This window comes from Ictidomys tridecemlineatus, chromosome 5 (assembly GCF_052094955.1).
Source record: "Ictidomys tridecemlineatus isolate mIctTri1 chromosome 5, mIctTri1.hap1, whole genome shotgun sequence".
NCBI lineage: Eukaryota > Metazoa > Chordata > Mammalia > Rodentia > Sciuridae > Ictidomys > Ictidomys tridecemlineatus.
Genome location: NC_135481.1, coordinates 199,008,225 through 199,035,861, shown reverse-complemented (window position 1 = coordinate 199,035,861; position 27,637 = coordinate 199,008,225). Strand labels below are relative to the sequence as shown.

Genomic DNA, 27,637 nt, shown 5'->3' with positions numbered 1-27,637 from the left:
GAGGCCAGCTTGTGACCTTCTTGCCCAGCACTGAGCCCTCCTTCGTCACTGTGCCCCAAAGGGGGCTCGGGGAGCCCTTTGTGCTGAACCCTGGCATCTGGACCCTGCTGGTGGAGGCTGAAGGGGTGCTTCTGGTGAGGTGGGGGCTGTGGCAGGGAAAGGGGTGGGTCCTGGGCCAAGGAGCCTCTCGCCCACTCCTGCCTCCACCAGGACTACGTGGCCCTGCTGCCAAGCGCCTACTATGAGGCGGCCCTCCTGCAGCTGCGTGTGGCCGAGGCCTGCACCCACCGCCCCTCTGCTCAGCACTCTGGCGAGAAGTGAGGGCCCCCATGGGAATGGGGTGGGGGCTGCCCAGACCCGCCTGTGGACCTGGTGTAGACCTCCTCCTCTTCCCCTGCAGCTGCCTCCTTCATGCCTACCTCCCCCTGGACGGCTTCCCCTCGGCTGCTGGGCTGGACGCCCTGTGTCGTCTTGACAACAGCCTGCCCCGGCCCTGCCCCAGGGAGCAGCTCAGCCCTTCGCACCCGCCACTAGCCGCCTGCCTGGGCAGTGATGTGCGTGTCTGGGGCCCGCGGGGGGTGGGCACCAGAAGACCTCAGCCTCGGGTACAGGTCCTGTCTCAGTGGCAGGATGCAGGTGCAGGGCAGTGGAGCAGACATGCACAACCACTGCCCGGTCCGGGGAAGCCGTGGCTCCTGCTGAGTGGGAGCTCCCCCAGCCTCCCCCCAGACCTGGGTCAGTGTCTGCCCCCAGCTGTCCCAGCACTGGCACCTGGCCATGATCAGCAGGCCCCCAAGACAGAAGTGGGAACCAGGGACTGTGAGCCTCTGGTCACGCTGTCCTCCCCCAGGTGGATGTCCAGCTTCAGATCGTGGTGCCGCGGCCAGGCCGCTATGTCCTGGTGGTGGAGTATGCCAATGAGGACGCCCGCCAGGAGGTGGGCGTGGCTGTGCACAGCCCCCAGCAGGCCCCCCAGCAGGGCACACTCACCGTCCACCCCTGCCCCTACAGGTGGGCCGGGAGCAGGGTCGGGCTGGGCTGCAGGCTCTGCCAGATCTGCCCACCCGCTGACCACCCCTCTCCCCCAGCACCCTGTGCCGCGGCCCTGCTTTGGACACTCAGCACCACTTGGCCACCTTCCTGCTGGACTCAGAGGCCAGCGTCCGGCTCACAGCTGAGCAGGCGCACTTCTTCCTGGTAAGGGCCCCCTTGGCCCCTGGGCACTAAGGAGCCCTCCTTTCCTGTCCAGGGCGAGGTCCTGTGCAGGGCAGGGTGCACTCCTGCGGGGTGGGTGGGTGGTGGGCTTCACCAGCACCGGGCGCGGCCACCCTGCCTCCCTCCGCCCACAGCACAGCGTGAGCCTGGTGCCCCTGGGGGACTTCAGCATGGAGCTCGTGGAGCCGCGGGTGCGCTGCGTGAGCAGCCACGGCACCTTTGGCCCCGGCAGGTAGTGGGGTGGCCAGGGATGGGAGGCCGGCAGGGACCCGTGGCTGGGACACTGGACTCACCCACGGTGCCTCCCTAGTGCCGCCTGTCTGCCCTCCCGCTTCCCGAAGCCGCCGCAGCCCATTGTCCTCAGGGACTGCCAGGTGCTGCCCCTGCCTCCCGGCCTCCCCCTGACCCACTCCCAGGAGTTGACTCCCGGGGCGCCCCCAGCGGGACCCCAGCCTCGGCCCCCCACTGCTGTGGACCCCGATGCAGAACCCACCTTGCTGCGCCACCCCCAGGTGAGGGCCCAGGCTGGGCCGTGGCCCCTGGAGGGACGGAGGTGAGGGTCAGGGCTGCACGCCCGGCCCTGACTCGGACCACCCAGGCTGTCCCCTCACTGGAGCTCCCCCGCAGGGCACCGTGGTCTTCACCACCCAGGTGCCCACCCTGGGCCGCTACGCCTTCCTGCTGCACAGCTACCAGCCGGCCCACCCCACCTTCCCGGTGGAGGTGCTCATCAACGGGGGCCGCATCTGGCAGGGTGAGTGCCAAGGGCAGCGCACGTGGCCAGCCGTGCGCACCACGGGGCAGGTTGACACGCCCGTGTCCTGCTCTCAGTTCTCAAACCAGGTGCTCCAGGGCCACTGCGGGTGGCAGCCCTACCTGTCACCTCTCCCCTGGAAGGTCTGGTCCTCATGTCAGAATCCCTGGCTGGCTCTGTCACACTTGGAGGGGACCTGCTGCTAGGGTCCATGTGCCTCATCCCAAGGGCTGTGAGGTGGAGCCCTCCATGTCACAGTGCACTCTTCTGCATTGGCCTTGTCCTGGCGTCTCCTCCCCTGGTGTCCCCATAGTGCCCAGGGCCCACAACAGGGCTGTGGAGCCGGGGGGTCGGCACTGACCCTGCCTTCCCACTGCAGGCCACGCCAACGCCAGCTTCTGCCCCCATGGTTACGGCTGCCGCACGCTGGTGCTGTGTGAGGGCCAGGCCGTGCTGGACGTGACTGACCCTGAGCTCACTGTGACCGTGCGCGTGCCCGAGGGCCGGTGGCTCTGGCTGGTGAGTCCCAGGACTAGTGTCCTGCTCAGGGACTAGCCCTGGCTCAGCCCAGGTGTGTCTCCTACCTGCTGTAGCCCCCAACCCCAGGTGCCAGGTGGGGTAGCCCTTGTCTCTGGAGACCACCACATGAGGCCAGAGGGGCCCTGGGAGTTGAGACAGTGTCCGACTGTCCCTTGAGCTTCTGCTGGTCAGAGTGGCCTTCCCAGAGAAGCCCAGCCTAGACAATGGGGAAGGGAGGAAGAAGAATGAGTGAAGAGCCAGGCACGAGACCCTCCGCCCTCTCCCTCTGCCTCTGCACACTCCCCAGAGGTGTGCAACCTGGCCACCTTCCTCCAGAGTGGCCAGGACAGACTGGGCTGCCCAGCCTCAGGGGCGACCCCTTGCCTACTTCGGCTGCAGGCTCGGCCACACTCCCCCAGCCCGACCCTCAGCTGGGCTCCTGGGAGGGAAGGTGACCAGGCCTCTGCCCTAGGATTACATTCTGGTGGTCCCTGCGGAGGTCTACAGCTCCAGCTACCTCCGAGAGGAGCCCCTGGACAAGTCCTATGACTTCATCAGCCACTGTGCGGCCCACGGCTACCACATCAGGTGGGGCAGCACCACCGTCCAGGGTGGGGTCCAGGCTGGGGTCCAGGCTGGGGTCCGGGGTGGGGTCCAGGCTGGGAGCTGTCCTCACCACCTGTCCCCCAATTTAGCCCCAGCAGCTCATCCTTGTTCTGCCGAAATGCCGCCGCCTCCCTCTCCCTCTTCTACAATAACGGGGCCCGGCCTTGTGGCTGCCATGAGGTGGGAGCCACGGGCCCCTCGTGTGAGCGCTTTGGGGGCCAGTGTCCCTGCCGGGCCCATGTTATTGGCCGCGACTGCTCCCGCTGTGCCACTGGCTACTGGGGCTTCCCCAACTGCAGACGTGAGTACCACGGTGCTCAGCAGACCGGCCGCTGTGAGCGCTGGACCCCGAGGGGCACTTGCTGGTGGAGTAGGGTGTGCTCGGGAACGTGGGCAGACGGTCAGCAGAGGTTCTGGGGCTGTCTGTGGACCTCCGGCAGACAGCGGCCTGCCCACAGGGTGCCCCTTGCAGGGCTGTCCAGAAGGCTCCAGGGACTGGCAGGTTGCCTGCAGCCCCTGGCCCTGGACGCGGACTCTAGGCAGTTCCTGTGTGTCAGAGAAGCTGTCCTGGGTACAGAGGCCCAGCAGGGCAGGACTGGCATGGTCCTGAGGACTGCAGGTGGGCCTGAGTAGAGCAGAGGGCTCAGCCACTTGTGTCCCCCTGCAGCCTGTGACTGTGGTACCCGCCTGTGTGACGAGCGCACAGGCCAGTGCATCTGCCCCCCACGCACGGTGCCCCCCGACTGCCTGGTCTGCCAGCCCCAGACCTTCGGCTGCCACCCCCTGGTGGGCTGTGAGGAGTGCAACTGCTCAGGGCCCGGCGTCCTGGAGCTCGCCGACCCCGCCTGTGATGTGGACAGTGGACAGTGCAGGTGAGCTGGGAGGGCCCTGGCCTTGGGCAGTCGTGGGCCAGGAGTGACACTCGCCCTTACCAGTGGGGCCGGCGTACCCTGCCCCCCCAGCTCTGGGGGACACTGTCCAGACGGGGACCCTGTGAGCTCTTGCACACGGGCAGGGTGAAGGAGGCTCAGCTGCTTCTGCCCACCGGCAGGTGCAGACCCAACGTGGCCGGGCGCCGCTGTGACTCCTGTGCCCCCGGCTTCCACGGCTATCCCCGCTGCCTCCCCTGCCAGTGTCACGAGGCAGGCACGGCACCCAGCATCTGTGACCCCATCACAGGCCACTGCCACTGCAAGGTGAGCAGCCACCAGGCCCCTGTGCTGCACCTCTTGGCCGAGATGCTGTCCTCGGCGACATTCTTGGGTGCTTAGAGCTCCCTGGAAGTTTTGTGGGTGAGGGGGTGACAGTGACCCTGGGGCCAGGACGACTGACCTCTGTTGCCCCCTCCTCTTCCCCAGGAGAATGTGCAGGGCCCACGGTGTGACCAGTGTCGCCTCGGAACCTTCTCCCTGGAGGCTGCCAACCCCAAGGGCTGCACCCGCTGCTTCTGCTTCGGGGCCACAGAGAGCTGCAGGAGCTCCGTCCATGCCCGCCACGAGGTACCACCTGGGGACCAGGACCGAGGCTGGCACCTCCTTGGGGAGGGCATACATCCCTCCCCAGGGGGACTGGAAAGCAGGGTGGGGCCATGCAGTGGGCATCCACCTTGGGTGACCCACCGTGTGCCCACAGTTTGTGGACATGGAGGGCTGGACACTGCTGAGCAGTGACCGGCAGGTGGTGCCCCATGAGTGGCGGGCAGCGACGGAGCTGCTCCATGCAGACCTGAGGCGCGTGGACAACACCTTCCCCGAGCTGTATTGGCAGGCGCCTCGCTCCTACCTGGGGGACCGGGTGAGCAGAGGCACTGGGCCGGGGGAGGGCAAGTCAAGGGTGGCTGTTTCCTCTGGAGGCCTGGGAGGGGTGGAGAGGTGTTGTCCAAGGATGCCCCCCTTGGTGAGGGGCACCTGAATGCTGGCCTGTTGCAAGAGAAGAAGCCAGCAAGGGGCCAGCCCATGGCAGGGCTGCTGGGAGAGTGTACCTGGCCCAGCCTCAGGACCACTCGCCAGTCTGTGGCCAGGGTCTAGTCAGGTGGTCCCCTCTGTCCTGCCACCAGGTGTCGTCCTATGGTGGGACCCTCCGCTATGAACTGCACTCCAAGACCCAGCGCGGTGACATCTTCATCCCCACAGAGAGCCGGCCAGATGTGGTGCTGCAGGTAATGACACGGTGGACATGGCCAGGTGAGCAGGAGGCTGGGCGCCAGCTGCTGGCCCTGACCCAGCCCATGTGTCTCCAGGGCAACCAGATGAGCATCATGTTCCTAGAGCCGGCGTACCCCGAACCAGGCCATGTTCATCGAGGGCAGCTGCAGCTGGTGGAGGTGGGTGGCGCTGGCCCGAGACCCAGCGCGGACAGCGGGCCCAGGGCCACTGCACCCACTCTCTAATGCAGAAGGCCCCAGAGCAGGTGGCTGGGCAGGCAGGCTTCCTTCCTGGTCACTCGTGTGACACTGTCTTGCCGCTCCCTGGTTGTGACGGTGATGGGCTCCCTCCTTGTTTCCTCTAAGGCTCCATGTGATGGACAGCCCTCTTTAGTGCCCCAAGTGGACCCATTTTTCACGTGCATTTGATGTTTTGGTGTCCTGTTGAAGGGGACGGAGGGAGGTCAGGAAGGCCTGGCCTGCGTCCTGTTCTAGAAGCGCAGTCCTTCCCTGCCCTGCACCTGCGCCTGGAGCGGCCTGGTGTGTGCTGTGAGGGAGGGTCCAGCGTTGGTTCTGCAGAGCGCGTCCCGTGCAACCTCCTCCATCTGTCCCGTCACGAGGGTCTACCCTAGGCTCTGCCCACTGGGTGTGGCCCACTGAGGTCCTTTCTCGGTGCTGCAGGGGAACTTTCGACACCTGGAGACCCACAGCGCTGTGTCCCGGGAAGAGCTCATGATGGTGCTGGCGGGCCTAGAGCAGCTGCAGATCCGTGCCCTCTTCTCACAGACCTCCTCGGCCATCTCCCTGGGTAGGGTGGTGCTGGAGGTGGCCAGCGAGGCAGGCAGAGGGCCTCCGGCCAGCAGTGTAGAGCTGTGCATGTGCCCAGCCAACTACCGTGGGGACTCGTGCCAGGTAGGCACTGGGGGTGGCTGCCCCTGCACACACCTCCCCCTGAGCATTCTCCCTGTCTGTCCCCACGCTGCCTGCTGGCCCTGTGCCTGCCCGTGGTCAGCTGTTCTCCCCGCTGTCCACGCCCATGCTCCTGCACACAGCTGCTGTTGATGTGTTCCCTGCACGCTGCCCCCGCCAGCCGTCCACCCTGCGTCACGTACCATCTGTCCTGCCCCACGTCTTAGCCACTCCTCTCACCTGTCCTAAGTGGCACCTGCCCCTTCAGGGGCTGATGTCTGGACACTCCCTGGAAAGAGTTACTCTGTGTGGAGGGGCTGGTCACCAGCCCCAGTGCCCAGCTATCCCTGAGCCGGTGCATCTGCCTGGCTCTGGGGACCAGCGCCACACACTTACCCTGCCTCTAGCTGCCCAGGCCAGCTCTGACCCCGTGGTGCCCATGCTGTGCCAGCAGCCTCCCTGCCCGCCCTGCTCCCTTGCCCATCTCCAATGCCCCCTGCACTCCCCCAGGAGTGTGCCCCCGGCTACTACCGGGACGTCAAAGGCCTCTTTCTGGGCCGCTGTGTGCCCTGTCAGTGCCACGGCCACTCGGACCTCTGCCTCCCTGGCTCTGGCGCCTGTGTGGTGAGTAGGCCAGGGAGAGGGCTTCCACTGGGGGCCCGAGGGCAGCAGGGAGGACCCTGAGCCTCTGGGACAAACAGTCCAGGGAGGAGGGCCTGGGGCCTCCACTGTGTGACTGTCCCCTTTGCCCTAGGGCTGCCAGCACAACACGGAGGGGGACCGCTGCGAGCGCTGCCAGGCGGGCTTTGTGCGCAGCAGCTCAGGGGACCCCACAGCCCCCTGTGTCAGCTGCCCCTGCCCCCTGGCAGTACCTTCCAACAAGTAAGTGCCCAGCACTCCCCCTGAGACCCCCGCCTGGCTCCTGCAGCCCCTCAGAACCCCGTGTCTCCCCGGTGAGGCCCAGGGCAGAGGGTGGCCCCTGAGGTAGCGCTGCTCCCAGGGTGGAGGGGCAGGCACACGGTGAGCGGCTGACATCCTTACAGCTTCGCGGAGGGCTGTGTCCTGCGAGGTGGCCGCACCCAGTGCCTCTGCAGACCTGGTTATGCTGGAGCCTCCTGCGAGCGGTGAGCTGGGGGTGGGCCACGTGTAGACCAGGCTGCTCCTGGGGGGCCGCGGACACTGACCAGCCCCCCATCCCTAGATGCGCACCTGGCTTCTTCGGGAACCCCCTGGTGCTGGGCAGCGTGTGCCAGCCCTGTGATTGCAGTGGCAACGGTGACCCCAACGTGATTGTCAGTGACTGCGACCCCCTGACTGGGGCCTGCCGCGGCTGCCTGCACCACACCACAGGGCCCCGCTGCGAGCGCTGTGCCCCGGGATTCTACGGCAACGCCCTGCTGCCTGGCAACTGCACCCGTAGGCCCGGGGTGGGGACGCGGGGTGTACCGGGGGCAGGCTGCAGCTGGCACTGAGCCCCCTGGGCTGGCAGGGTCCCTTCCACCTCATGGGCAGGCCCCTCTCATGGTCAGTCCCCACAGTTCCCCTGCATCCAGGGAGGGCGGCCCGGGCAGGGCTCAGGGATGAGGGCCGGGTCACACAGCGAGCTGGTGGCCGTGGGGTCTGAGCAGCCTGGGCCATTCGGCAGGGTGGCGATGGGCATAAGGCCTGGGGGTGGGGCCAGGGCAGCTGTCACAGCCACCCTTCCGCAGGGTGTGACTGCTCCCCCTGTGGGACCGAGACCTGTGATCCCCAGAGTGGGCGCTGCCTCTGCAAGACAGGTGTGGCTGGGCAGCGCTGTGACCGCTGTCAGGTACTGCTGCTGGGAGCCGGGAGCTCAGGGCTGGAGGCGGGTATTGAGGGCATGCAGGGCTGTGACCACAGCCTGTGCCCACAGGAAGGACACTTTGGCTTTGAGGGCTGTGGGGGCTGCCAGCCTTGTGCCTGTGGACCAGCTGCAGAGAGCTCCAAGTGTCACCCCCAGACTGGACAGTGCCAGTGCCAACCCGGGGCCGGGGGACTCCAGTGCCTCGAATGTGCCCCTGGTCACTGGGGGCACCCAGAGCAGGGCTGCAGGCGTAAGTATGGCCAGGGGCCAGTGGAGGGCATATGAATGGTCAACACCCTGAGGTCAGGGAGCCCTGTTCACCTTGACCTCTCCACAGGCTGCCAGTGCCCAGAGGGACACTGTGACCTGCACACAGGCCGCTGCACCTGTCCCCCAGGGCTCAGTGGGGAGCGCTGTGACACCTGCGGCCAGCAGCACCAGGTGCCCGTGCCTGGCGGGCCCGGGGGCCATGGCGTCCACTGCGAAGGTGTGTCCCACCTGCACCTCTGCCCTGTCTCTGTCCCACCCTGCAGTTCCACCCAGCAGAGTGGGAGTCCCAACCTCATATGGACCTCGCTGTGCCAGGGACCCCATGCCCGTCCTTAGGTCTGCTGAGTCCTCCTGACCCCCAAGATGGCCTTAATTGACCTGGGACCCATACCGACCTTGGATCCCTATTACCTGGACACCTCCTGCCCAGCTGAGACTCTCGTCCCAACTGACCCCAGGGGCACTGTTGTCACTGCCACTTCTCTGGCAGACCTTCTGGCTCCATGTTGGCCTCTGACCCTGTCCCTAGCTCTGGTGCTGATCCCTTTCTCTGATGACCCCATGTCCTTGCCATAACCCCAGACCTCCCACCAATCCTGGCCCTGTACTGACCTCGTGACCCTGGCTGACCCATGCACTCCGTGCTGACCCCACGATCTCTGGCCCCTTGCTGCCACAGTGTGTGACCACTGCGTGGTCCTGCTCCTGGATGACTTGGAGCGGGCTGGCGCCCTCCTCCCCGCCCTCCGTGAGCAGCTCCAGGGTGTCAACGCCAGCTCAGTGGCCTGGGCCCGGCTGCACGGGCTGAACGCCTCCATCGTGGACCTACAGGTACCACACCACTCCAGGGCCCCTCCACGGCCCCTCCAGGGCCCCGCAGGGCAGGCACCCACTTCCTGCTCCCCACAGAGCCAGCTCCGGAGCCCACTGGGCCCCCGCCATGAGATGACACAGCAGCTGCAGGCCCTGGAGCAGCAGACCACGATCCTTGGGCAGGACGTGCAGCAGCTGGGTGGCCAGGCAGGACCCTGGGAGATCCCTGGCCCAGTCCCCTGGGGGGCCCACCTCTTGGGGAGACTCTGGGAGCCTCCAACACTTTGCTGCCCCAGGCCGTCCCCTGTGCCCCTGTCCAGCCCCGCCCCTCCCCACAGCAGGGCTATGGGCTGAAGGACATGTCACCCACAGGCTGCAGGAGCCCGAGACTGGGCAGGCCAACTGCTGGGCACCACTGAGGCCACCCTCAGCCGGGTGCAGGTGCTGCTGGGGACCCTCCAGGCTGTGGACCACACCCTGAATGGTAGGCTGGAGTCCAGGCTGGCTGGCCAGGGCTGCCTCAGGGTGTGCGCCCTGGGTCTGCATCTGAGCCTGGCCTTGAAGTGCCGCGGGCAGACTGGAGGTGGGGAAATGGCACCTCTGGAGGGAACAGCGGAGCGTCAGGAGGTGGGCGAGGGGCTGACCTCACCCAGCCTCCCTGGAAGAACCTGGGTTGATAGTCACACTTGCAGACTGGTCACACGTGAGATCTGAGACTGGGAAGTAGCCCCTGAGCTCCCGACACAGGAGCTGCCCCAGCCAGAGGGTGGAAAGAGGGGGTTTCAGCTGCAGCTGGTCAGCGACCAGGAGTCGGCTTCGACGACGAGTAGCAAAGGCAGCTGAGAATGCAGGCGCAGCAGCTGTCGGGGTTACTGGGCAACAGGCCAGCCGCAGGACCTGACAGCCCCCTCCCTTGTAGAGTTGGCATCCCAGATGGGCCACCTGTCACCAGCCAATGCTTCAGTCCCGTCGGGGGAGCAGCTGCGCCAGACGCTGGCAGAGGTGGAACGGCTGCTCCAGGAGATGCGGGCACGTGACCTGCAGGCCCCCCGGGCAGTGGCAGAAACCGAGCTAGCTGAGGCCCAAAGGTGTAAGTGTGCTGGCCCCTGTCAGGCAGGACTGGGAAGGGGCAGGGACATGACCTGGGAGTCCGGCTGAGGTCAGTGGGGACTGGCACTAGGCAGGGATCAGGTGAGGACTAAGGGTCGCGAAGGAAGCTGGCTTCCAGAGTGACCGTCCTCACGCCCCTGTGTCGGCCAGTGCTGGCCCGCGTCCAGGATCAGCTGACCAGCCGCTGGGAGGAGAATCAGGCACTGGCTACACGCACCCGCAGTCAGCTGGCCCAGCACGAGGCCAGCCTCATGGACCTGCGTGAGGCCCTGAACCGGGCTGTGGACACCACACGGGAGGCCGAAGAACTCAATAGCCACAACCTGGCACGCCTGGAGGAGGCCCTGGTGAGAACTTGGCCCTCCCCCTCCCCCCAGCAGCCCTCTCCCCCCACGGACATCTTTTAATCCCATCCTCCCCCAACTTTTCCTTCAGCAACGGAAGCAGGAGCTGTCCCGGGACAATGCCACCCTGCAGGACACTCTGCAGGCTGCCAGGCACACCCTGGCCCGTGTCTCTGAGCTTCTGCACGGCATGGACCAGGCTGAGGAGGTTAGCACAGCTGTCCTCTTGGCCCTTCCTGCCCAGGCTCCTGTAGGGCTGCAGCCTGAGGCTAGTTTGGGGGCTCACTTGTATAGAGAGTGCGGCCCTTGGGCAGGTGGGCAGTGCACTGAGCCCACCCACCCCTAGGACCTAGAGCACCTGGCTGCCAACCTGGATGGGGCCCGGACGCCACTGCTGCAGAAGATAGAGACTTTCTCTCCAGCGGGCAGCAAGGTGGACTTGGTGGAGGCTGCCGAGGCCCACGCACAGCAGCTGGACCAGCTGGCCCACAACCTGTCCAGGTGCGTGGTCCAAGGGGGAGAGCCCCAGTTTCACCTGGGGATGCAGCCAGATCTCCCTCAGCCCACAGGAAATCAGGGTCCAGCCTGGCAGGAAGCAGCCGGAGAGGCAGAGGGTTCACTTAGATGCCCTTTGATCCCCCCTCCCCAACCAGCATCATCCTCGGGGTCAACCAGGACCGCTTCATCCAGAGGGCCGTGGAGGCCAGCAATGCCTACAGCAGCATCCTGGAAGCTGTGCAGGCTGCGGAGGTGGCCGCGGGCCAGGCTCAACAGCAGGCGAGCCGTACGTGGGAGGTGCGTCCCCAGCCCTCCCCTCGCTCAACCGGAGCCCCCGAGCCTGCCCACCTCCCTGCAGTGTGGCCTGCACCTGTTCTTGTGCCTGCAGGTGGTGGTGCAGCAGGGCCTGGCAGCTCAAGCCCAACAGCTGCTGGCCAACAGCAGTGCCCTGGAAGAGGCCGTCGGTGGGCAGCAGCAGAGGTTGGGCCTGGGTGAGTGCTGGGGTCTGATGCGGACATCCAGACTCTTTACAGCCCCTTGGCTTCTGGGCTGCGTCTGTGGGGTTTGAGGTTGCTAGGGTGTGGCTCAGGGTGAGTGGGCTCTGCTCCACCTGTCCACGTCCACCTGAGGGCCCCACAAAGCCTGCCATCCTCCCGGGTGTGCGAGGGCCAAGGAGGCTCAGCCAGAGAGGGTTGAAGCTGGGCCCCATGTCCAGGTGACTCTCCACCTGGGTATGTGTGGCTTGGTCCTGGGGTGTTGGGGGAGGGCTCCCCAGTGCTGAGCTGCCTATCCCACAGCACGGGTCACCCTGCAAGGTGCCAGGACCCAGCTCCACTATGTCCAGGCCAAGAAGGACCAGCTTGCAACCCAGATCCAGGCCGCCCAGGCCATGTTGGCCATGGACACAGGTACTTGGTCACTTGTCCTGCCGCTGCTCCCGTCCCTTCATCGCCATGGTGCCCAGGCAGGGGTAGATGTTGGGCATCATGGGAAGGGTGTCCTGGGGGCTATGAGCACAGAGGCCAGAGTGGGGCCAGTGGGGCTGCAGCTGTGGGCAGCGAGGGCCTAGGAGGTGCACTGGCCAGGTGGGATGGTGGAGGGCACGCGTCCTGGGTCGGGCAAGGCGGAGCCTGTTTTCAAGGGTACTGAGCTGCAGGGTGTGGGGACCAAGTCAAGCAGAGGGGCTTGGGAAAGCCGAGCCCAGAAAGTGCTCAGCCGGCTCCTGCCAAGCGTGCCCTCTGCAGATGGGACTACGGAGAAGATCAGCCATGCTAAGACTGTGGCCAGAGAAGCACAGGACACGGCTGCCCGTGTGCAGTCTCAGCTCAAGGACATGCAGAGGAACGTGGAACGGTGGCAGGGCCAGTTTGGGGGCCTGCAGGGCCAGGACCTGGGCCAGGTGGTGCTTGACACAGGCCGCTCAGGTGAGCAGCAGTCCGTGGAGCTCCTGGGGTAGAGGGAGGAGAGCAAGACTCTCAGCCCTGCCCTGCCCCACAGTGTCCACCCTGGAGAAGACTCTGCCGCAGCTGCTGGCCAAGCTGGATGACCTGGAGAACCGTGGAGGGCACAACGCCAGCCTGGCTCTGTCTGCCAACATCGGCCGCGTGCGGGAGCTCATTGCCCAGGCCCGGGGTGCCGCCAGCAAGGTGGGTGGGAGTCCCAGGACCCGGCGGGTGGCCAGGAGACCAGGTGCTGACCACTGACTTTCCCGTTCCCACAGGTCAAGGTGCCCATGAAGTTCAATGGGCGCTCTTGGGTGCAACTGCGTGCCCCGCGGGACCTTGCTGACCTCGCCGCCTACACTGCGCTCAAGTTCTACCTGCAGGACTCGGAGCCAGCACCGCCGCCCGGGCAGGATGCTGGGGACCACTTTGTGTTGTACATGGGCAGCCGCCAGGTACTGGGCAGGGGAGAGGGGGAGAGACTGGGCTGGGCATCAGGTTGGCAGTAGGCAGAGCATGGTCCCTGCCCCAACTGTCCTTCCACTGCCACCGCAGGCCACTGGAGACTACATGGGCGTGTCCCTGCGCAACCAGAAGGTGCACTGGGTGTACCGGCTGGGGGAGGCCGGGCCTGCCACCCTCAGCGTGGAGCAGAGCATCGGGGAGCAGTTCGCAGCTGTCAGCATGGACAGGTGGGAGGCCCGCAGCGGGGCCAGGACCTCCACTGCCGTGCAGGCCCATTCTCACACTCACCTCTGTCCTCAGGACCCTCCAGTTTGGCCACATGTCTGTCACGGTGGAAAACCAGATGGTCCACGAGACCAAGGGGGACACCGAGGCCCCTGGGGCAGAAGGTCTGCTCAGCCTGCGGCCTGATGACTTTGTCTTCTATGTGGGAGGGTACCCCAGCAATTTCACGGTAAGCCCGGCCCAGGCTCCGAGAGCACGCCAGCAGCTCTTGCTTTTCCTGCCCTGGGAAGTTCTTCTCAGTGTTTAGCCTCAATTCATCATAGTCTGAGTTCCCGTCAGGGAGTGTCACTGACTGTGTGCTGTGCCTACAGCCCCCTGCACCTCTCCGCTTCCCTGGTTACCGGGGCTGCATTGAGATGGACACTCTAAACGAGGAGGTGATCAGTCTCTATAACTTCGAGAGGACCTTTTTGCTCAACACAGCCGTGGACAAGCCGTGCGCCCGGTATGTGGGGCCTGGTCTCACCTGCCCGACCCCCCACCACCCTCCACTGACCCGGCCCTCTGACCTGCAGCTCCAAGTCGACTGGGGACCCGTGGCTCACAGACGGCTCCTACCTGGACGGCACGGGCTTCGCCCGCATCGGCTTCGAGAGGCAGCCAAGCAGCACAAAGCGCTTTGAACAGGAGCTTCGCCTCGTGTCCCACAGTGGGATCATCTTCTTCCTGGAGCACCAGGCACGGCCCAGCCCCAGCCCTGCCCCAGCCCGGCCCCCCTGCCTCTGTGCTGACCCTCCCTCTACCTCCAGGGCCAGTTCCTGTGCCTGGCCGTGCGCGAAGGCAGCCTTGTGCTCCTCTTCGACTTCGGCGCTGGGTTGAAGGAGGCCATCCCGCTGCAGCCCCCGCCTCCACTGACTGCGGCCAGCAAGGCGGTAAGGCCAGCTGGGCAGTAAGGCCAGCGCAGGGGGGACAGGTGGGCTGGTGAGGACCTGCTCACAGCCACTGCCCCTCCAGATCCAGGTGTTCCTGCTGGCCGGCAGCCGCAAGCGCGTGCTGGTGCGCGTGGAGAGGGCCACGGTGTTCAGCGTGGACCAGGACAACGTCCTGGAGCTGGCCGACGCCTACTACCTGGGTGGGGTGCCTCCAGAGCAGCTGCCCCCGAGGTGACCATGGCGCTGGGCTGGGGCTGGAGGGAGGGGCGGCCCCCGCAGCCCGAGGTGCCTGACCCTGCCGTCCCACAGCCTGCTCGGGCTCTTCCCCTCCGGAGGCTCCATCCGCGGCTGCGTCAAGGGCATCAAGGCCCTGGGCAAGTACGTGGACCTCAAGAGGCTCAACACCTCGGGCATCAGCTTCGGCTGCACCGCGGACCTGCTGGTGAGCACCTGCCCTGGGCGGGCAGCCTGGTTCCAGGCCTGGCGGGCACTCAGCAAGCCCTCCACAGGTGGGACGCGCGGTTGCACTGCACGGCCACGGCTTCCTGCCCCTGGCCCTCCCGGCCGTGGTGCCCCTCACCAGCGAGGACTTCTACTCTGGCTTTGGCTTCCGCAGCGCCCAGGACGACGGCCTGCTCTACTACCACACGTCCCCGGTGAGCTCGCCCGGGCCCACTGCTGCTCCCACCTGCTGTGGGGACTGGCGGGTTGGGAGTGGCTGGGTCTGGGCACGTGGCCTGCTGGCTCACCTGGCCACTGTCTGCAGGACGGGTCCTGCCAGGTGTCCTTGCAGCAGGGCCACATGGTCCTTCAGCTTCTGAGAACAGAGGTGAAGACGGTCGGGGTCTTTGCTGATGGAGCCAGCCACTACGTCACCTTCTACCACAACGGCACAGAGTGAGCCCGCCTGCCGCGCCTCTGCCTCCGCGGGTCTGGGCCAGGCCAGGGGGGCGGACATGCCTGGACACCCCACACTCTCTCCCAGGCTTATGGTCTACGTGGATGACCAGCTGCAGCCGACGATGACGCACCAGGGACCCAGGCTCCCCACGCCCGAGGGCCCCCCGCAGCTCTTCCTGGGAGGCCAGCCTGAGTCTGGTATCTTGCCCAACTTCAGTGGCTGCATCAGCAACGTTTTTGTTAAGCGGTGAGCACGTGGGGCATGTGGGGCGTGGGCCGTGGGGTGTGAGCCGCTGGGCCGCCTCCGCTGCTGACGCACCTGCCCCACAGGCTCCAGGGGCCGCAGCGCGTGCTCGACTTGCAGCAGAACCTGGGTGGTGTCAACGTGAGCACGGGCTGTCCGCCAGCCTCCCCACGCACCCAGATCCTGGGGCAGGGACCACGAGGAATGCGGGCCGCGGTGCGGAAGGTGGGGTGTCCAGGGTGGCATGCGGGCAGAGCTGGGGTGGGTGGGCTGGTGGCCCAGGCAGGTTGTCCTGCATCCCTGCCCATGTCCCCAGGCCTCCCACCCCAGCCGTCGGCCCAGCCAGGGATCTGCCTGCATGCCACCCCTGCGTCTCCGAACCATCCAAGATGCCTACCAGTTTGGGGGCCCCCTGCCTAGTCACCTGGAGTTTGCGAGTGTCCTGGTCCCCCAGAGGTAAGGGCTGGCCAGTCTGGGTGGGTGCGAGGGGCTGCCAAAGCAAGGCTGACCCCGGCTGGGCTTTCAGGTCCCACATCTCGATGCTCGTCCGCCTTGACGCCCCCCGGGGCCTCCTGCTCTTTGCTGCCCCCTTGACGGCTAGCAGCCCTTCCCTGGCGCTCTTCCTGAGCCACGGACACTTGGTCGCACAAACAGAAGGCCCTGGGCTCCAGCTCCACGTCCAAAGCCGCCAGCGTTTGCGGGCAGGCCGGTGGCACACGGTGAGGGAGTCTGAGAGGAGGGGCTTGGGAGGGCCCAGGAGCACCCCTGACCAGCTCTGCCTCTCCAGGTGTCTGTGCGCTGGGAGGCGAGTCGGATCCGGTTGCTGGTGGACGGGACCCGGGCCAGGAGCCAGAAGGGACGCCCCCAGAGGGTGACAGCCCCCTGGTCACACACCCTCTTTGTGGGGGGCCTCCCAGTTGGCAGACACAGCCCCAAGCTCCCGGTGAGAACTTTTGCCCTCACCCTGTCCTGGCCTCACCCAGCTGCTGTCCCCTACTGTCCCCTGCTCTCAGGTGCCTGCTGACCCCAGCCGCCTTCTCTTCACAGGTGGCCACCGGGCTCAGTGGCTGTGTGAAAGGACTGCAGCTGAATGGGAAGCCCCTGGGGAACCCCACACAGATAGTGGGGGTCACACCCTGCCCCTCAGGCCCCCTGCAGGACGGCCTCTTCTTCCCGGGTGGTGGAGTCCTCACTCTAGGTTTGTGGGGACGGGAAGGCCCCGGCGGTGCTGGGAGGCTCTGGGCGGGCCCTCCTCTCCCACTGCGGCCTTCCTACAGACCTCCCGGAGGCCACCCTGCCCGACGTGAGTCTGGAGCTGGAGGTGCGGCCCCTGGCAGCCACTGGCCTGGTCTTCCACCTGGGTCGCACCCAGGATGCCCCCTACCTGCAGCTACAGTTGTCCAAGGAGCAGGTGAGCAGGGCTGCTTTAGAGCTACAGTGACACTCGGGGACTGGGGTGGCAGCCCCTGACCTGTCCCTGACCCCAGGTCCTGCTGCGGGCAGACGACGGGGCAGGCGAGTTTGCCACGTGGGTGACACACCCCACTGTACTGTGTGACGGGAAGTGGCACCGACTGGCAGGTGAGTTGGCTCCTTCATGGCCAGGGAGCTGGGGTGGACTCAACAGGGGCAGCTGGAGAGCCTGTGCCTCAGCTGGCACTGAAGGGAGGGCAGGGCGGAACACGGCACTCAAAAGCTGGCCCTGCAGCCATCAAGGGCGGGAGCATGATCCGGCTGGAGGTGGACACACACAGCAACCACACGGTGGGCCCCTCGCCGGGCACCCTGGCTGATGCCCCAGCACCCCTGCACCTTGGAGGCCTGCCTGGTGAGTGTGGCCTCAGCCAAGTGGGGGGACCTCCCTGCTGGGGCAGAGGTGAGTGGGCGGGCAACCACGGGACTTCCTGCCACCCCAACCAGCCCTCCTCGCCCTTCTGCACCCTCCCCAGAGCCCACAGCGACAGCGCCTGGACGCCCCACCTTTCAGGGATGCATGAGGAAGCTGATGGTGAACGGGCTCCCCACTGCTGGAACTCGCTCTGTGGGGGTCCAGGGGGCCGTGGGGGGCAGGGGCTGCCCTGCCTGGTAGTGCAGACCTCCCCCCAGGCTGTTCCTGCTGCCCAGACCCCCTGCCCATGCCTAGTGGTGTGAGTCTGTGAACTACTGTCCCTCTTAAAAGCAAAAATTAAACGTCGTTAGCTCAAAACTGAAACTGGAGTGATGCGTGTCCTGTAGGCAGAACATGGCGGGTCTCCCCGGGCACAGAGACCAGAGGTGGCAGGTAAAAGAAAGGACCTTTATTTATCAGTAAGTCTGAAGGGAGGAGCGTTGGTTGCGCAGGATCCCAACCGCCACCAGGAGCGCGCGGCTGCACGCCGACCCTGCGCCCCACCCGTAACTTAGTCTAGACTCATGTCCTCCTCCTCGTCCTTCTTGTCCTTGGCGTCGCCCTCCTTCGGCTCTGATTTGGCGCTGTTCTGCATGGCTTTGGCAAAGGCTTCCACATCTGAAACGCATTTCAACAGGCCACTGACCCTCCCCAGGTCTGCCGCCCAAAGGGACAGAGGTGAAGGAGGAGAGGCACTCACCACCCTTGTTGGCGGCCTCCACGGCCTCTGCTGGAAGGCCGAACTGGCACATGAGGGGCCCCAGCTGCCCCGAGGCCAAGGCTGCGCTGAACATGCCCAGGGCCTGCAAGGAGAGTCCAAGCTGAGTGGGGGATCGGGGCTGCGCCCCCAGCAAGGCCTCGGGGCCACCTCACTGGCTGCTAGCTCTGTGGGTACCCTCCTCGGGGCCCAGGGCCTGGCCTGTCTACCTGCTGGAACTGGGGCGAGGTCAGTGTGTTCTGGATCTCCTCTGCAGTCTGGGGCAGCGACTCCCCCGAGGGCAGGTACGGCAGCAGGCGCTCCTGGACGTCCGCGTTGGCGAGGATGGGTGCCATGATCTCTGGCGTCAGCACGCTGGCCAGGTCCACTAGGGCACAAACGCACAGCCCTCAGTGGCCTGGTGCTGGCTTGGGCACCCACGGCGGGCAGCAGGGGGCAGGAGAGCTGAGACTCCTCTCCAGGGCCCAGGCCTCAGCTCCGCCCCACACTGCCCTAAGGCAGAGGGGCTCCTGTGGCCTTACCTTGCTGGCTGCCCCCTGGCCCCGCCGGCACGCTCATGGTAGCTAGGATACTCTGGAGGTCGCTCAACTGGATGGGCTGGGCGGGGCTGGCTGCCGCGCTGGTCCCAGTACCTGAGCTGGGTGCAGGGCTGGGGCTGGTCGCTGCGGCGGCGGCTGGGGCAGAAGGGGCTGGGGTGGCTCGGGTGGAAGAGGTGGTGGAGGACGGGGTGACTGCTGCTGACTGGCTCCGGGAGCTGGGAAGAGCGAGCGCTGTGCTGGAGCAGCGAAGCCTGGGGCACCATCCCTGGCCATGCCCATCTGTCCACCCCATCATTACTAATGGCAACTGCACAGCGGGCAGGGTGCTCCAGGCTCACCTGGACGAAGAGCTGCTCGCAGGAGGCCCACCACTGCCCAGTAAGCTGGCCAGGCCCGGCCCAGTCAGAGCCCCAAGCCCACCTACAGGAGCAAGGAGACGTGTGCTCAGAACTCCCCTGACCCCAACCCACCTACAACAGAAAGGGAGGTCAGAGCCAGCACTTCCCCAAGTCTAGCAGGTCAGGCTCCCAAGTAGCCAGCTGGGGTCCTCCCTGGTGGCCTGGAGGGCCTCGCCCCCCCCAGCCCCCCACCCGCCAAGGTAAACAGGCCCTGCCCGGGAGGAGCTGGGCAGAGAGCGGGGCCTCACCCAGTCCTCCGAGGCCGGCTGGTCCGATGAGCTGCATGAGCTGGCTGTGACTCATGTTCCCCAGCAGGCTCTGCAGGCCACCCTCACCTGGAAAACACAGGGCTCAGACGCGGGGCCTCCTGTGGCTCTGTCCCAGGCCCGCCTGGCACCGTGACGCCAGGGGAAGTCCCGAGCCCAGCTTCTCCTGGAGACTTAAGAACAGCATGCTAACTCAGAACTCCTGGCCTGCTCGGGTGGCATGGCGACCTTACCGCCCAGTGCGGAGAGCTCGTGGCCCCCACTCCCACTCGCGCCCAGCGCCCCGGGCATCGGGGGGTTGTTCAGGTACTCGTTGACTTTCCGGCAGTGCTCCTCGTCCTGGTCGGTCTTGGGCTCCTGTGGGGAGACCACGCAGCGCCGCTGAGCCACCCAGGAGGCGCTGCCGTGCTGCCTGCTGGACCCTGCACAGCAGCAGCCCTCGGCCCCAGCGTAGGAGACGGCATCCCCAGAGTGGCAGCAGGGTCTCAGCACTCTGCCACCTGCCACTGACTGCTGAGCTGGAGGTGCCACTTCACAAGGGACACCACAGCTCGGACAGCACTTAGCACCAACACAGCCGCGCCCTCAGCTGGGACTCCTCATGGTCTCCTCCCCTCCAGCTGGGCCTTCCCAGCCCCCAGCCTTGCCCACCAAGGGAGCTGGGAGAGGGGCCCAGGGTGTCTCCAAGCACCTACTACAGACCTTGCCAGGCACAGGGGACCCAGGTACTGCCCTGGAGGCACAGGGCAAGACGTACCAAATGAGTCAAGTCAAGAATAAAGGCAGTGACGGAGGGGCGGGGCAGGGCTCCGGAGTAGCGCTCCCTGGCACGCGCGAGGCCCTGGGTTCCTGGGTTCCGTCCTCAGCACCAACCACAGGAAAATAAATGAATACAAACCTTGTATCCAACCCACTAAAAAGGGACAGAAACCTGGCAGGACTCTGGGTCAGTCTGCACCAGCATGGGAGCCCCACTCACCGTCCCCGCTGGCCCCCAGCATAGCTGAGCAGTGGAAGGCCCCTGTCAACTGCAGCCACAGCTGCTGCTCTCTGGACAGTGCTGGGAGGGCACAGCCCACAGTCTGCAAACGGACATGGCCACCTATGTCTGTCCAAAAAGGGGGCATGCAGACCCTTCCCATGCCCGACCCAGGGAACAGACCCACAGGCCCACGACGACGCCAGGTCCAGGTCACCCCGTGCAACTCTGCCTGCAGGAGCTCAGGACAGGGACCTGCACCAGGGCCACCTACAGTGGCAGAGCCAGCAGTGGCTCCCCGACTGGATGGGCACAGGAGGCCGCGGGAGGATGTCCCTCTCCAGCAGCAGCAGGGGGCTGTGTGGGGCCTGCTGGCCCTGCATGCCAGCCCATCCTGGGCAAGCTGGCAAGATCCTGCCTCAAAATAAAAGCGAAAGGGTGGGCACGGCCAGAGTGCAGCCTGTCAAGATGCCTCAGGGAGCCAAGGTCCTGCTGGTCTGCCCAGCCATGTGCCTCAGGGCTGAGAGACCCCTCACTGTCCCCACACGCTGAACCAAGCTTCACCCAGACTGCCAGCGCAGTACCAGGCAGACGCGGGCAGCGTCTAACCTGACCAGTGCCACCTGACCACCACCACAGAGCAGGCAGGACACAAGCCCTCCCGAGTACCTGCATCCAGAAGAAGAGCCGCTTGGACCCAGCCTTGAACTTGAGCACGTAGACCCTCCCGCTGGGGCACTGAGGCACGCGCTTGAACTCACAGTCGTCAGGGAAGATAATCAAGTCCTGGCGACCACAAGGAGGCCAGGGAGTCACACCTGCCCTGCCAAGGCCCAGCCTCTCAAGAATCCCTCACCCCAAGAGGGCGGGCCTCTCCAAGCCCCTCACCAGCAGGTCTCTGCGGGTGCATGAGCCAGGGTCAGGGTGAAGGGCAGGGTGCTAAGGGCCAGGCGGAACAAGGCCTCCAGATCCTGAAGGACACTGGGACAAGAGGTGACTGGCTGGCTCTGATTGTAACAAAGAGCAGCCTGGTGTGAAGACAAAGCTCCCTACAGAGAGCCCTCCTGTCCGTCCACAGTGCCAGGCAGCTGACCTTAACGTTCAAAGCCAGGGACTGGGTCTCGGGATGTGTCACCAGTGACCAGGGTCGCTGAGGCACATGACCCTACGTGGTGTGGCTGGAAGCAGCACCAGACAGCAAACCCCAGCAGGTCCCTCCAAACCCGTGTGTGCCCAGGGGACCCCCACTACCATCCAACTGCCTCGGCCTCGGGCAGCTCAGGCGGCACTTACATCTTCCACGGTCCCAGATGTCCTGTCCTTCCAGCAGAAGTGAATGAGAGAGTCGTCTGTCTGCTGGATGTACACGAGCCCTTTCCGCTTGTCCGGAGTGACAGTAGTGCCTTTCAATGACATTTTCCCTGCCCGAAACTCCACCAGATACTTATTGGAGGACCCCCGAGAGCCTGGCACCAGGCTTGGGAACAGCGCGCCTGAAGTCGTCATCCTGAAAAGCAAAGACGGGCACGAGGCCCAGCGAGCTGCGGGCGGGCACGATCCCGAAAAGCTAGCCGCCGCCCCCCGCCCCAGTGTCGGCCAGCCCTACGGCGCCCGGCCAACGGGCCAAGACCCAGGCCGGGCCTGTGGCTTCTCGGCTTCTCAAGTGCACCCAAGCCGCGCCGCCCCTTCAGCCCGCGCGCCCCGCGACGTCACCGCCCGCACTCGCGGGCCTCGCCGCGTCAGGCCGGGCAGGGAGACCCGCTGGCCGTCTCCGCGGGGCACCGCCTCGGGGTGCCGCGCGGCTGCCCGCGTCCTGCCCTCTCGCCGGGCCGGAGCGCCCTCGCGGCGGCAGGCCCGTCCGGCCACCCTCGTCCGCCTTCGCGGAGGCCTACAGAGCCCTCGCCAGCCGGAGCCGAGCCAAGAGGGGTCGCGCGTTGAGCCCGCCGCCCGCCACCCGCGCCCGGCCCGCCCCGCACCTGGCTGCGCCCACCCTTAGCTAAGAAGCGCCGTCCGGGTTCGCTCTTCCTCTTCGGCGCCTGCCGGGCCCCGCCGGAAGCCCGCTCTCGGCCCGCCCCGTCCGCGTTCTGGCCGCCGATTGGTCCCCATCAGCCCCTCAGCCGGATCTATCCCGCCCACGATTGGTCCACTCGGCCGTCCGTTTTCCCGGCCCGCCCCGGCCCGCCCCCGCGCCGGCGGCTCCCTTCCGGCGGAAGCGCGGTCCCGGGGCGCACGGGCCAGAGAGGCCCCTATTGTTGCTGTGTCATAGGGGAGCGGCGGCGGCCCCTGGCGGCGGCGCCGGGAACGGCGGGCCGCGAACCCTGGGCACCGCGTCCTCACCCCGGGAGAGCCCCACCCCGGGAGCCGGTGGCTCTGCGCCGCTCTCCGTGCCGCCCGCGTGCGGGTGCGCCCAGCTGTGCGGGCCTGGGGCAGGTGTCGGCAGCGGCCATCAGCCGACCCTGCGGAGCCACCGCGCCAGGCCCGCAGGAAGCCAGCCCGACCCTCGTGCGTCCTCAGCTACGTTCCAGGGCCTTGGACCCAGGAGGCGCGGGTGTCACAACGGCCGCACGGTGGCCTGAGCCGTGGCGGCCGACGGCCCGGGTGCCCTGGAGGGGGCGCCCCGCCGTGCCGCCCTCCGTTCCTGCCATGGACAGCGGGCGCGGGGCCCTGCAAGGGAGACCTGTAAGCTGACCTGGCTCCAGAAAGAGCCCAAGCGGGACGTGGCTGTGCGGGCCAGCGCCCCGGTTCAGTGCCCGGCGCGGAAAGAAGGATCCGCACAGAGTGGGCCAGTGCCCTTCCCAGCCCGGCCTCCGCTTGTCCTCGACACTGCCCCGAGTCGGTGGCGCCCGGTGCCATCTGTCATTTTCTGGGTGTGCCTGTGTGACACTTTTATGTTCTTCAGCTTTTCCTGAAAAGTACTGATCCACTCGACGTTGCTTCGGAGCTGTGTCCACCTCACATGGCCCTGGCGCGGGCGACTCAACCCCAGCTGTTCTGCTGCGGGAAGCGCACCTCCTTCTCCGGTCTTGGTGAACACAGGCATTTGCTTCGTTTTTTACTACAGTGTTCCAATTTTAGATCAAAATTTAACTGATCTAAGTATTCACTATTTTTTGTCTGAGAAAATAGCTGTGTTCGTTATTATGATTATTGTTAGTGTACTTGGGATTGAACCCAGGGGTGCTTTACCACTGAGCCACACCCCTATGTTGAGACAGGATCTCCCTAAATTGCTGAGGCTGGCCTCAAATTTGTAATCCTTTTGCCACAGTCTCCTGCTTCCCTAGGATTCCATGCTGTGCTACCATGCCTGACTTCACTCAAGTTTAGCTTAGACTCACCAGAGGTGGGTCTGTGGTCCGCATTGTCTGCAATGCTGAGTATCTCCAACCCAGGGCTTCACTCACCCAGAGAAGCTTTCTAACACTGAGCTACACCCCCAGCCCTACTTTAAATTAGTTAATATTCTTAATGTCTTCCTCTTAGTCTTTTAAAAATATTTTTAATTATAGATGGACACACAATACCTTTATTTTATTTAGTTTTTTTTTTTTTTTTTTAAACAACGTGCTAAGGATCAAACGCAGGGCCTCACATATTAGGCAAGTGCTCTACCACTGAGCCACAACCCCACCCCCCTTCCTCTTAATTTCTTTTTTTTTTTTTTTTATTTTTTTAGTTCTCGGCAGACACAACATCTTTGTTGGTATGTGGTGCTGAGGATCGAACCCGGGTCGCACGCATGCCAGGCGAGCGCGCTACCGCTTGAGCCACATCCCCAGCCCTACTCTTAATTTCTAATATGGTAACTATCAATAGATAAAGCCCACATGAGCAAGAGTTCTTTGGGGGTCCTCCATAATCGTGTGTGTGGTGCTAGGGTGCAACTCAGGACCTCACACCTGCTGTGTGAACTGTCAGCCAGTAAGCAACACCTCCAGCCTCTGTGATTTTTAAGAATCTACACGTGTCCAGAGACCAAAGTGGCTTGTGCCACATCACTGACCCAGTGTGGAGGAGACCCCGCCTGGCTCTCCAGGCATGTGGCCAGCAGGCAAGTACCACTTGTTCAGTCATAAAAGCAAAATGTGCCACCAGCGGCCATAGCCAATGCCACTCTGCAGGATCCAGAGTCCACCCTGCTTCCTCAGGGCCATGGGCACCAACAGCCCTGGCCACCAAGGGCTCTGGAATCAGGATTTGCTCCAAAGGAGCAGAAAGCCTGTGGCCAGGGCTTCAGAACGCAGAACGCATCATGCATGCTTCAAGAGGTGTTCCCCTTTCCTCCTGTGGACACTACAGTGAGGGGTGGACAGGCATTAAGGAGGCTGTGCCAGGGTCCTGCCTCCAGGAGGGTGGCTGTCCTGGATTGGCAGAGGGCCTGGGCACAGCTGTGGCTGGTAGGCTCCTGGCGCCCCCTGCTGACACAGTGCTGTCAGGACTTCTGCACCCTGGAGCACCGGGGGCCTGTTCAAGGAGGCTGCCTGGGAGACTGGGGATGATGGTGTCTGCAGAAGCAGCTCTGCCAAGTCACCCTTGAGCTGCAGGGTTCAGACTCACCCATCAGATTTTCCAAGGAAGTCTCTGTTAGTCCCGTTTGACAGCCCAGGGCTGGGGCAGAGCCCAGAGGCAGAGCACTGCCCAGCATGTGCATGCTCCTGGGTCTGATCCCCAGCACCTCAAAACAACAAAACCCAGCCCCCACTGCAGAGAGCAAGCCCCCCGCTCTGGGTACCCTTGGTGAAGGAGGGCAAGCAGCCACACACACAGGACACAGCCTGCAGCTCACCAGAGCTTGTCCAGACTGCCAGGGCAGCATGGCGGGGGAAACAGGGCTCCCCCATGCTCCTCCATGAGGGGAGTGCAAATTATGCCTCACCCTTTAGAATGGCTACAAGCAGAGGAGAAAGTGCAGGTGCTGGGGACCCCCAGCGGGACCTGGGAGACACCTTAGCAGGTGTGGGCTTTTTCTTAACACTTTTATTAGCAGACTTGAGTTCCTAGAGCAATTGTAGGCTCCTCACAGAACTCAGCAGAAAGCGCAAGACAGTCCCCACTGCCCCTCCCCACACTGCCGCCTCCCCAGCTCAGCACTCTGTCACACCAACACCTCCCTGGGACATGGGGCCATCGCCCACATCCATATTTACATCATGTTCACCTTTAGTTTATGCTACTGTAGCAATGCCTCAGAGACAGAGGTACACAGAACAGAAACTCGCTTCCAGCAGTTCCGGAGGCTGGAAGTCCAAGGGTTCCATGTCTGGAGGCGGCTCTCTGCTTCCTAGATGACCCTGGTGGCAGAGTCCTCTGGAGGGGAGGAACACTGCACCTCCACATGGGGTAGGCACAAGAGCTGTCTAGAGACCACTGCAGGACATCTCCTCCATCAGGGCCTTATTCCCTGCCACACAGGAGGGGCCCTCTTCTCAATCCCATCACATTGGTCATTAAGCGCTAATACCTGAATTTTGGAGGGACACATGGAAGCCTGGCAGCTTGCACGTTCCAGGGGTTCTGACACTTTATAACAGCATGCTCCCACAGCTAAGTCTCGCACCGAGTCCACCGCCTCCTCAGTCCCTCCCCTGAGCACGCACTCTCGTACTTTTCACGTATTGGTGGTACTAGGGGTTGAACCGGGCCTCAGGTGCACTAGGCAAGCTGAGCTACATCCTCGGCCATTCTTATTACCAGCCAGGGCCTCGCTAGGTTGCCCAGGCTGGCCTAGGACGTGCCTCCTCCTAGCTCGCCTCTCGGTCCCTGGGATGACAGGAGTGGCCGCTGTGCCCAGTGCCCCAGGTTTCCGTGGTTGTGTCTTTTCTGGAATGCCGCATAGTTGGAATCAGACAGTGTGGCCTTTCTTGCTGGCTTCTCCCAAAGACATGCGTATGGCTTCCCCCATGTTGCTCATGGCTTGGAGGTGCGTCTCTCAGCACGGACTAGCACCCCAGCATCTGGGTCTCCTGCTGAGGGTGTCCTGGTTGCTCTGAGCTTTTGCAATGATCATGAAGCCCTGTGAGCACCTCTGCACAGGCATCACATGTTTGTGGGTGACACCAGCCTGGATTCTGTGGCAGGAGCATGTCCGGTTTCCTAAGGAGCTGGCTGGGATCTTCCAAAGCTGCAGGACACGCTGCACCCTTGCTGGCTCAGCTGAGAGCCACCCTCCACTTCCTGTCAGCGCTGGGGTGCTGGGTCTCAATGTGGCCTCAGCCAGGTGTGTGGAGTCCTTCCCTGAGGCCATCTGTGACTGGCTGTGACTGCTGCCTCCTGTGTACCTCTGACACGGTGGCAGTGCTGTGCTGTTCGTGGTGAAACATCCAAGGCCCACGTGTCCCAGCTCGTGCCGCCTAGGTATTTCCCCAGAGAAATGAAAACAGGGGTCTACACTAACACCTGCACACAAATGCTTGAGGTGACCTTTTCCACGACTGCCCCAAGTGCAAAACTCCCCACATATGCATCAAGGTGCGTGAGGCATGGCAGGACACCCTGCCAGCCCATATGCTCACAGCAAGCCAGATGTGCCATCCCGCAGCTGGACTGTGGCAGGGAAGAACCCCTGGGACCAAAGCCATCCTGGGGGGCCAGGGCTGGCAAGGCCTGTGACCAAGGGCCCCCATGGGGCTCGCCACAGGTCAGACTGGGGGCAGCTGGGGCATGAAACCCTAATGGCCTGGTGAGGGCAGTGACATGCTCTGCGAGGACAGCAAGACACAGCAAGTGTGTCCTGAGAGCAAAGTCTCCAGAGCCCGGCCACCAGTGGACAGCTGCCCCACTTGGCTCACCTCCTGGAGCAGATCCAGGCAGCAGAACTCTGCAGCCAGTGGATCCACGTTCCAGGCGTCCACATAGCTAGCAGCAGCCTCTGGGCCCCAGAGGCACAATCAAGGCTGTTGCCCCCCAGAGCCTGGACCCTTCGTCGCCCATCAGGAGTGGCGAGTGCCCCCACCCCCCACGACAAGCAGCTTTGAGAGACAATCCACCTGCTGACGCTCCCAAGGAGCACGTGGTCCAAACACCTGACTCGGGCATGAGGACTTGCTGGTAGCCATCTGTAGCCCCCTTCAGAAAGGCCAGGGCGCAGAGACGGTGAGACGCGGTTCCCGTCAAGTAAATGTCAGCTGCGGCCCATTTTCAGACTAGAAGCTAACATTTCAGGACTGGAAGCTGACATTTATATTCACGGATCTGCCCAAAGTCCTCAAAAAACACACCAAGAATGACGGAGCCTGTTAACACAGGTGGGTATCGACGGCGCCACCGACCCCGCCAACGTGGGGGCCGGCAGCTACTGAAGACCTTAAAGACAATCCTTTTTGCCACGTCCCCTCTGCCTGACATTTTCCTACCCCGTGGGCAGGACGAGGTGTTGGTGGGGGCCAGCCATGCACAGCAGTGACGAGGACGCTGAGCACTTAACAGCCTGGGTGTCCTGCCTTCCCGAGCGTCTGCCAGGAGAGCTGTCCTGAGAGCAGTGCCTGGGCAGGACGGCTGTCCCCCAGTGTCCCACCAAGAGAGTACTCAAATGCAGCGTCCCTCTCGGAGATCTCAGCTGGCTTGCAGAGCCTACCAGGAGCTGTGGATACGGCCCGACAGAACACGGTGGGGAGACCGTGGAGTGCCCTCCAGGCC

General features: G+C 64.5%; 2 protein-coding genes and 1 long non-coding RNA gene across 5 annotated transcripts in view; 2 read left to right on the top strand and 1 right to left on the bottom strand.

Moving 5' to 3' along the window:
* Positions 1–17,426, top strand: part of Lama5 (laminin subunit alpha 5) — a 19,601-nt gene extending 2,175 nt beyond the window's left edge. The window contains exons 2-58 of the mRNA XM_078049089.1: positions 4–134; positions 211–317; positions 401–554; positions 851–1,011; positions 1,089–1,197; positions 1,350–1,447; positions 1,526–1,727; positions 1,843–1,969; positions 2,349–2,488; positions 2,961–3,076; positions 3,184–3,395; positions 3,762–3,966; positions 4,146–4,290; positions 4,453–4,593; positions 4,727–4,888; positions 5,151–5,252; positions 5,334–5,417; positions 5,919–6,149; positions 6,657–6,770; positions 6,901–7,028; positions 7,190–7,270; positions 7,348–7,562; positions 7,856–7,956; positions 8,041–8,221; positions 8,309–8,458; positions 8,921–9,072; positions 9,151–9,261; positions 9,427–9,538; positions 9,974–10,144; positions 10,315–10,511; positions 10,600–10,716; positions 10,855–11,009; positions 11,162–11,303; positions 11,395–11,497; positions 11,804–11,914; positions 12,251–12,430; positions 12,504–12,652; positions 12,727–12,903; positions 13,004–13,140; positions 13,214–13,367; positions 13,510–13,643; positions 13,714–13,876; positions 13,948–14,070; positions 14,153–14,301; positions 14,380–14,512; positions 14,580–14,726; positions 14,837–14,967; positions 15,056–15,217; positions 15,301–15,439; positions 15,531–15,670; positions 15,741–15,933; positions 16,002–16,157; positions 16,262–16,412; positions 16,492–16,625; positions 16,702–16,795; positions 16,923–17,042; positions 17,164–17,426. Coding sequence (XP_077905215.1) covers positions 4–134; positions 211–317; positions 401–554; positions 851–1,011; positions 1,089–1,197; positions 1,350–1,447; positions 1,526–1,727; positions 1,843–1,969; positions 2,349–2,488; positions 2,961–3,076; positions 3,184–3,395; positions 3,762–3,966; positions 4,146–4,290; positions 4,453–4,593; positions 4,727–4,888; positions 5,151–5,252; positions 5,334–5,417; positions 5,919–6,149; positions 6,657–6,770; positions 6,901–7,028; positions 7,190–7,270; positions 7,348–7,562; positions 7,856–7,956; positions 8,041–8,221; positions 8,309–8,458; positions 8,921–9,072; positions 9,151–9,261; positions 9,427–9,538; positions 9,974–10,144; positions 10,315–10,511; positions 10,600–10,716; positions 10,855–11,009; positions 11,162–11,303; positions 11,395–11,497; positions 11,804–11,914; positions 12,251–12,430; positions 12,504–12,652; positions 12,727–12,903; positions 13,004–13,140; positions 13,214–13,367; positions 13,510–13,643; positions 13,714–13,876; positions 13,948–14,070; positions 14,153–14,301; positions 14,380–14,512; positions 14,580–14,726; positions 14,837–14,967; positions 15,056–15,217; positions 15,301–15,439; positions 15,531–15,670; positions 15,741–15,933; positions 16,002–16,157; positions 16,262–16,412; positions 16,492–16,625; positions 16,702–16,795; positions 16,923–17,042; positions 17,164–17,303 — 8,174 coding nt within the window. The 3' untranslated portion in view covers positions 17,304–17,426. The remainder of the gene's footprint in view (positions 1–3; positions 135–210; positions 318–400; positions 555–850; positions 1,012–1,088; positions 1,198–1,349; positions 1,448–1,525; positions 1,728–1,842; positions 1,970–2,348; positions 2,489–2,960; positions 3,077–3,183; positions 3,396–3,761; positions 3,967–4,145; positions 4,291–4,452; positions 4,594–4,726; positions 4,889–5,150; positions 5,253–5,333; positions 5,418–5,918; positions 6,150–6,656; positions 6,771–6,900; positions 7,029–7,189; positions 7,271–7,347; positions 7,563–7,855; positions 7,957–8,040; positions 8,222–8,308; positions 8,459–8,920; positions 9,073–9,150; positions 9,262–9,426; positions 9,539–9,973; positions 10,145–10,314; positions 10,512–10,599; positions 10,717–10,854; positions 11,010–11,161; positions 11,304–11,394; positions 11,498–11,803; positions 11,915–12,250; positions 12,431–12,503; positions 12,653–12,726; positions 12,904–13,003; positions 13,141–13,213; positions 13,368–13,509; positions 13,644–13,713; positions 13,877–13,947; positions 14,071–14,152; positions 14,302–14,379; positions 14,513–14,579; positions 14,727–14,836; positions 14,968–15,055; positions 15,218–15,300; positions 15,440–15,530; positions 15,671–15,740; positions 15,934–16,001; positions 16,158–16,261; positions 16,413–16,491; positions 16,626–16,701; positions 16,796–16,922; positions 17,043–17,163) is intronic.
* Positions 17,427–17,491: 65 nt separating this feature from the next.
* Adrm1 (ADRM1 26S proteasome ubiquitin receptor) lies at positions 17,492–22,152 on the bottom strand. 3 transcript variants are annotated; one of them, XM_078052115.1, is made up of 12 exons: positions 21,993–22,152; positions 21,296–21,509; positions 20,672–20,788; positions 20,003–20,105; positions 19,781–19,884; positions 19,257–19,380; positions 19,006–19,092; positions 18,698–18,779; positions 18,342–18,574; positions 18,030–18,187; positions 17,803–17,905; positions 17,492–17,720 (listed from the first exon to the last, which is right to left on the bottom strand). In XM_078052115.1, the coding sequence occupies exons 2-12, from the start codon at positions 21,506–21,508 to the stop codon at positions 17,614–17,616; spliced, it is 1,431 nt and encodes a 476-aa protein (XP_077908241.1). In that variant the 5' UTR covers position 21,509; positions 21,993–22,152; the 3' UTR covers positions 17,492–17,613. The 3 variants fall into 3 exon arrangements, with proteins under 3 accessions (XP_077908241.1, XP_077908240.1, XP_005325360.1); XM_078052114.1 differs by having other exon boundaries at positions 21,979–22,131; XM_005325303.5 differs by lacking the exons at positions 19,781–19,884; positions 20,003–20,105; positions 21,993–22,152.
* On the top strand, positions 22,054–23,839 carry LOC120886641 (uncharacterized). The gene is made up of 2 exons (XR_013439907.1): positions 22,054–23,028; positions 23,679–23,839. It is a non-coding gene; the product is annotated as an uncharacterized LOC120886641 (long non-coding RNA).
* The last annotated feature ends 3,798 nt before the right edge of the window (positions 23,840–27,637 follow it).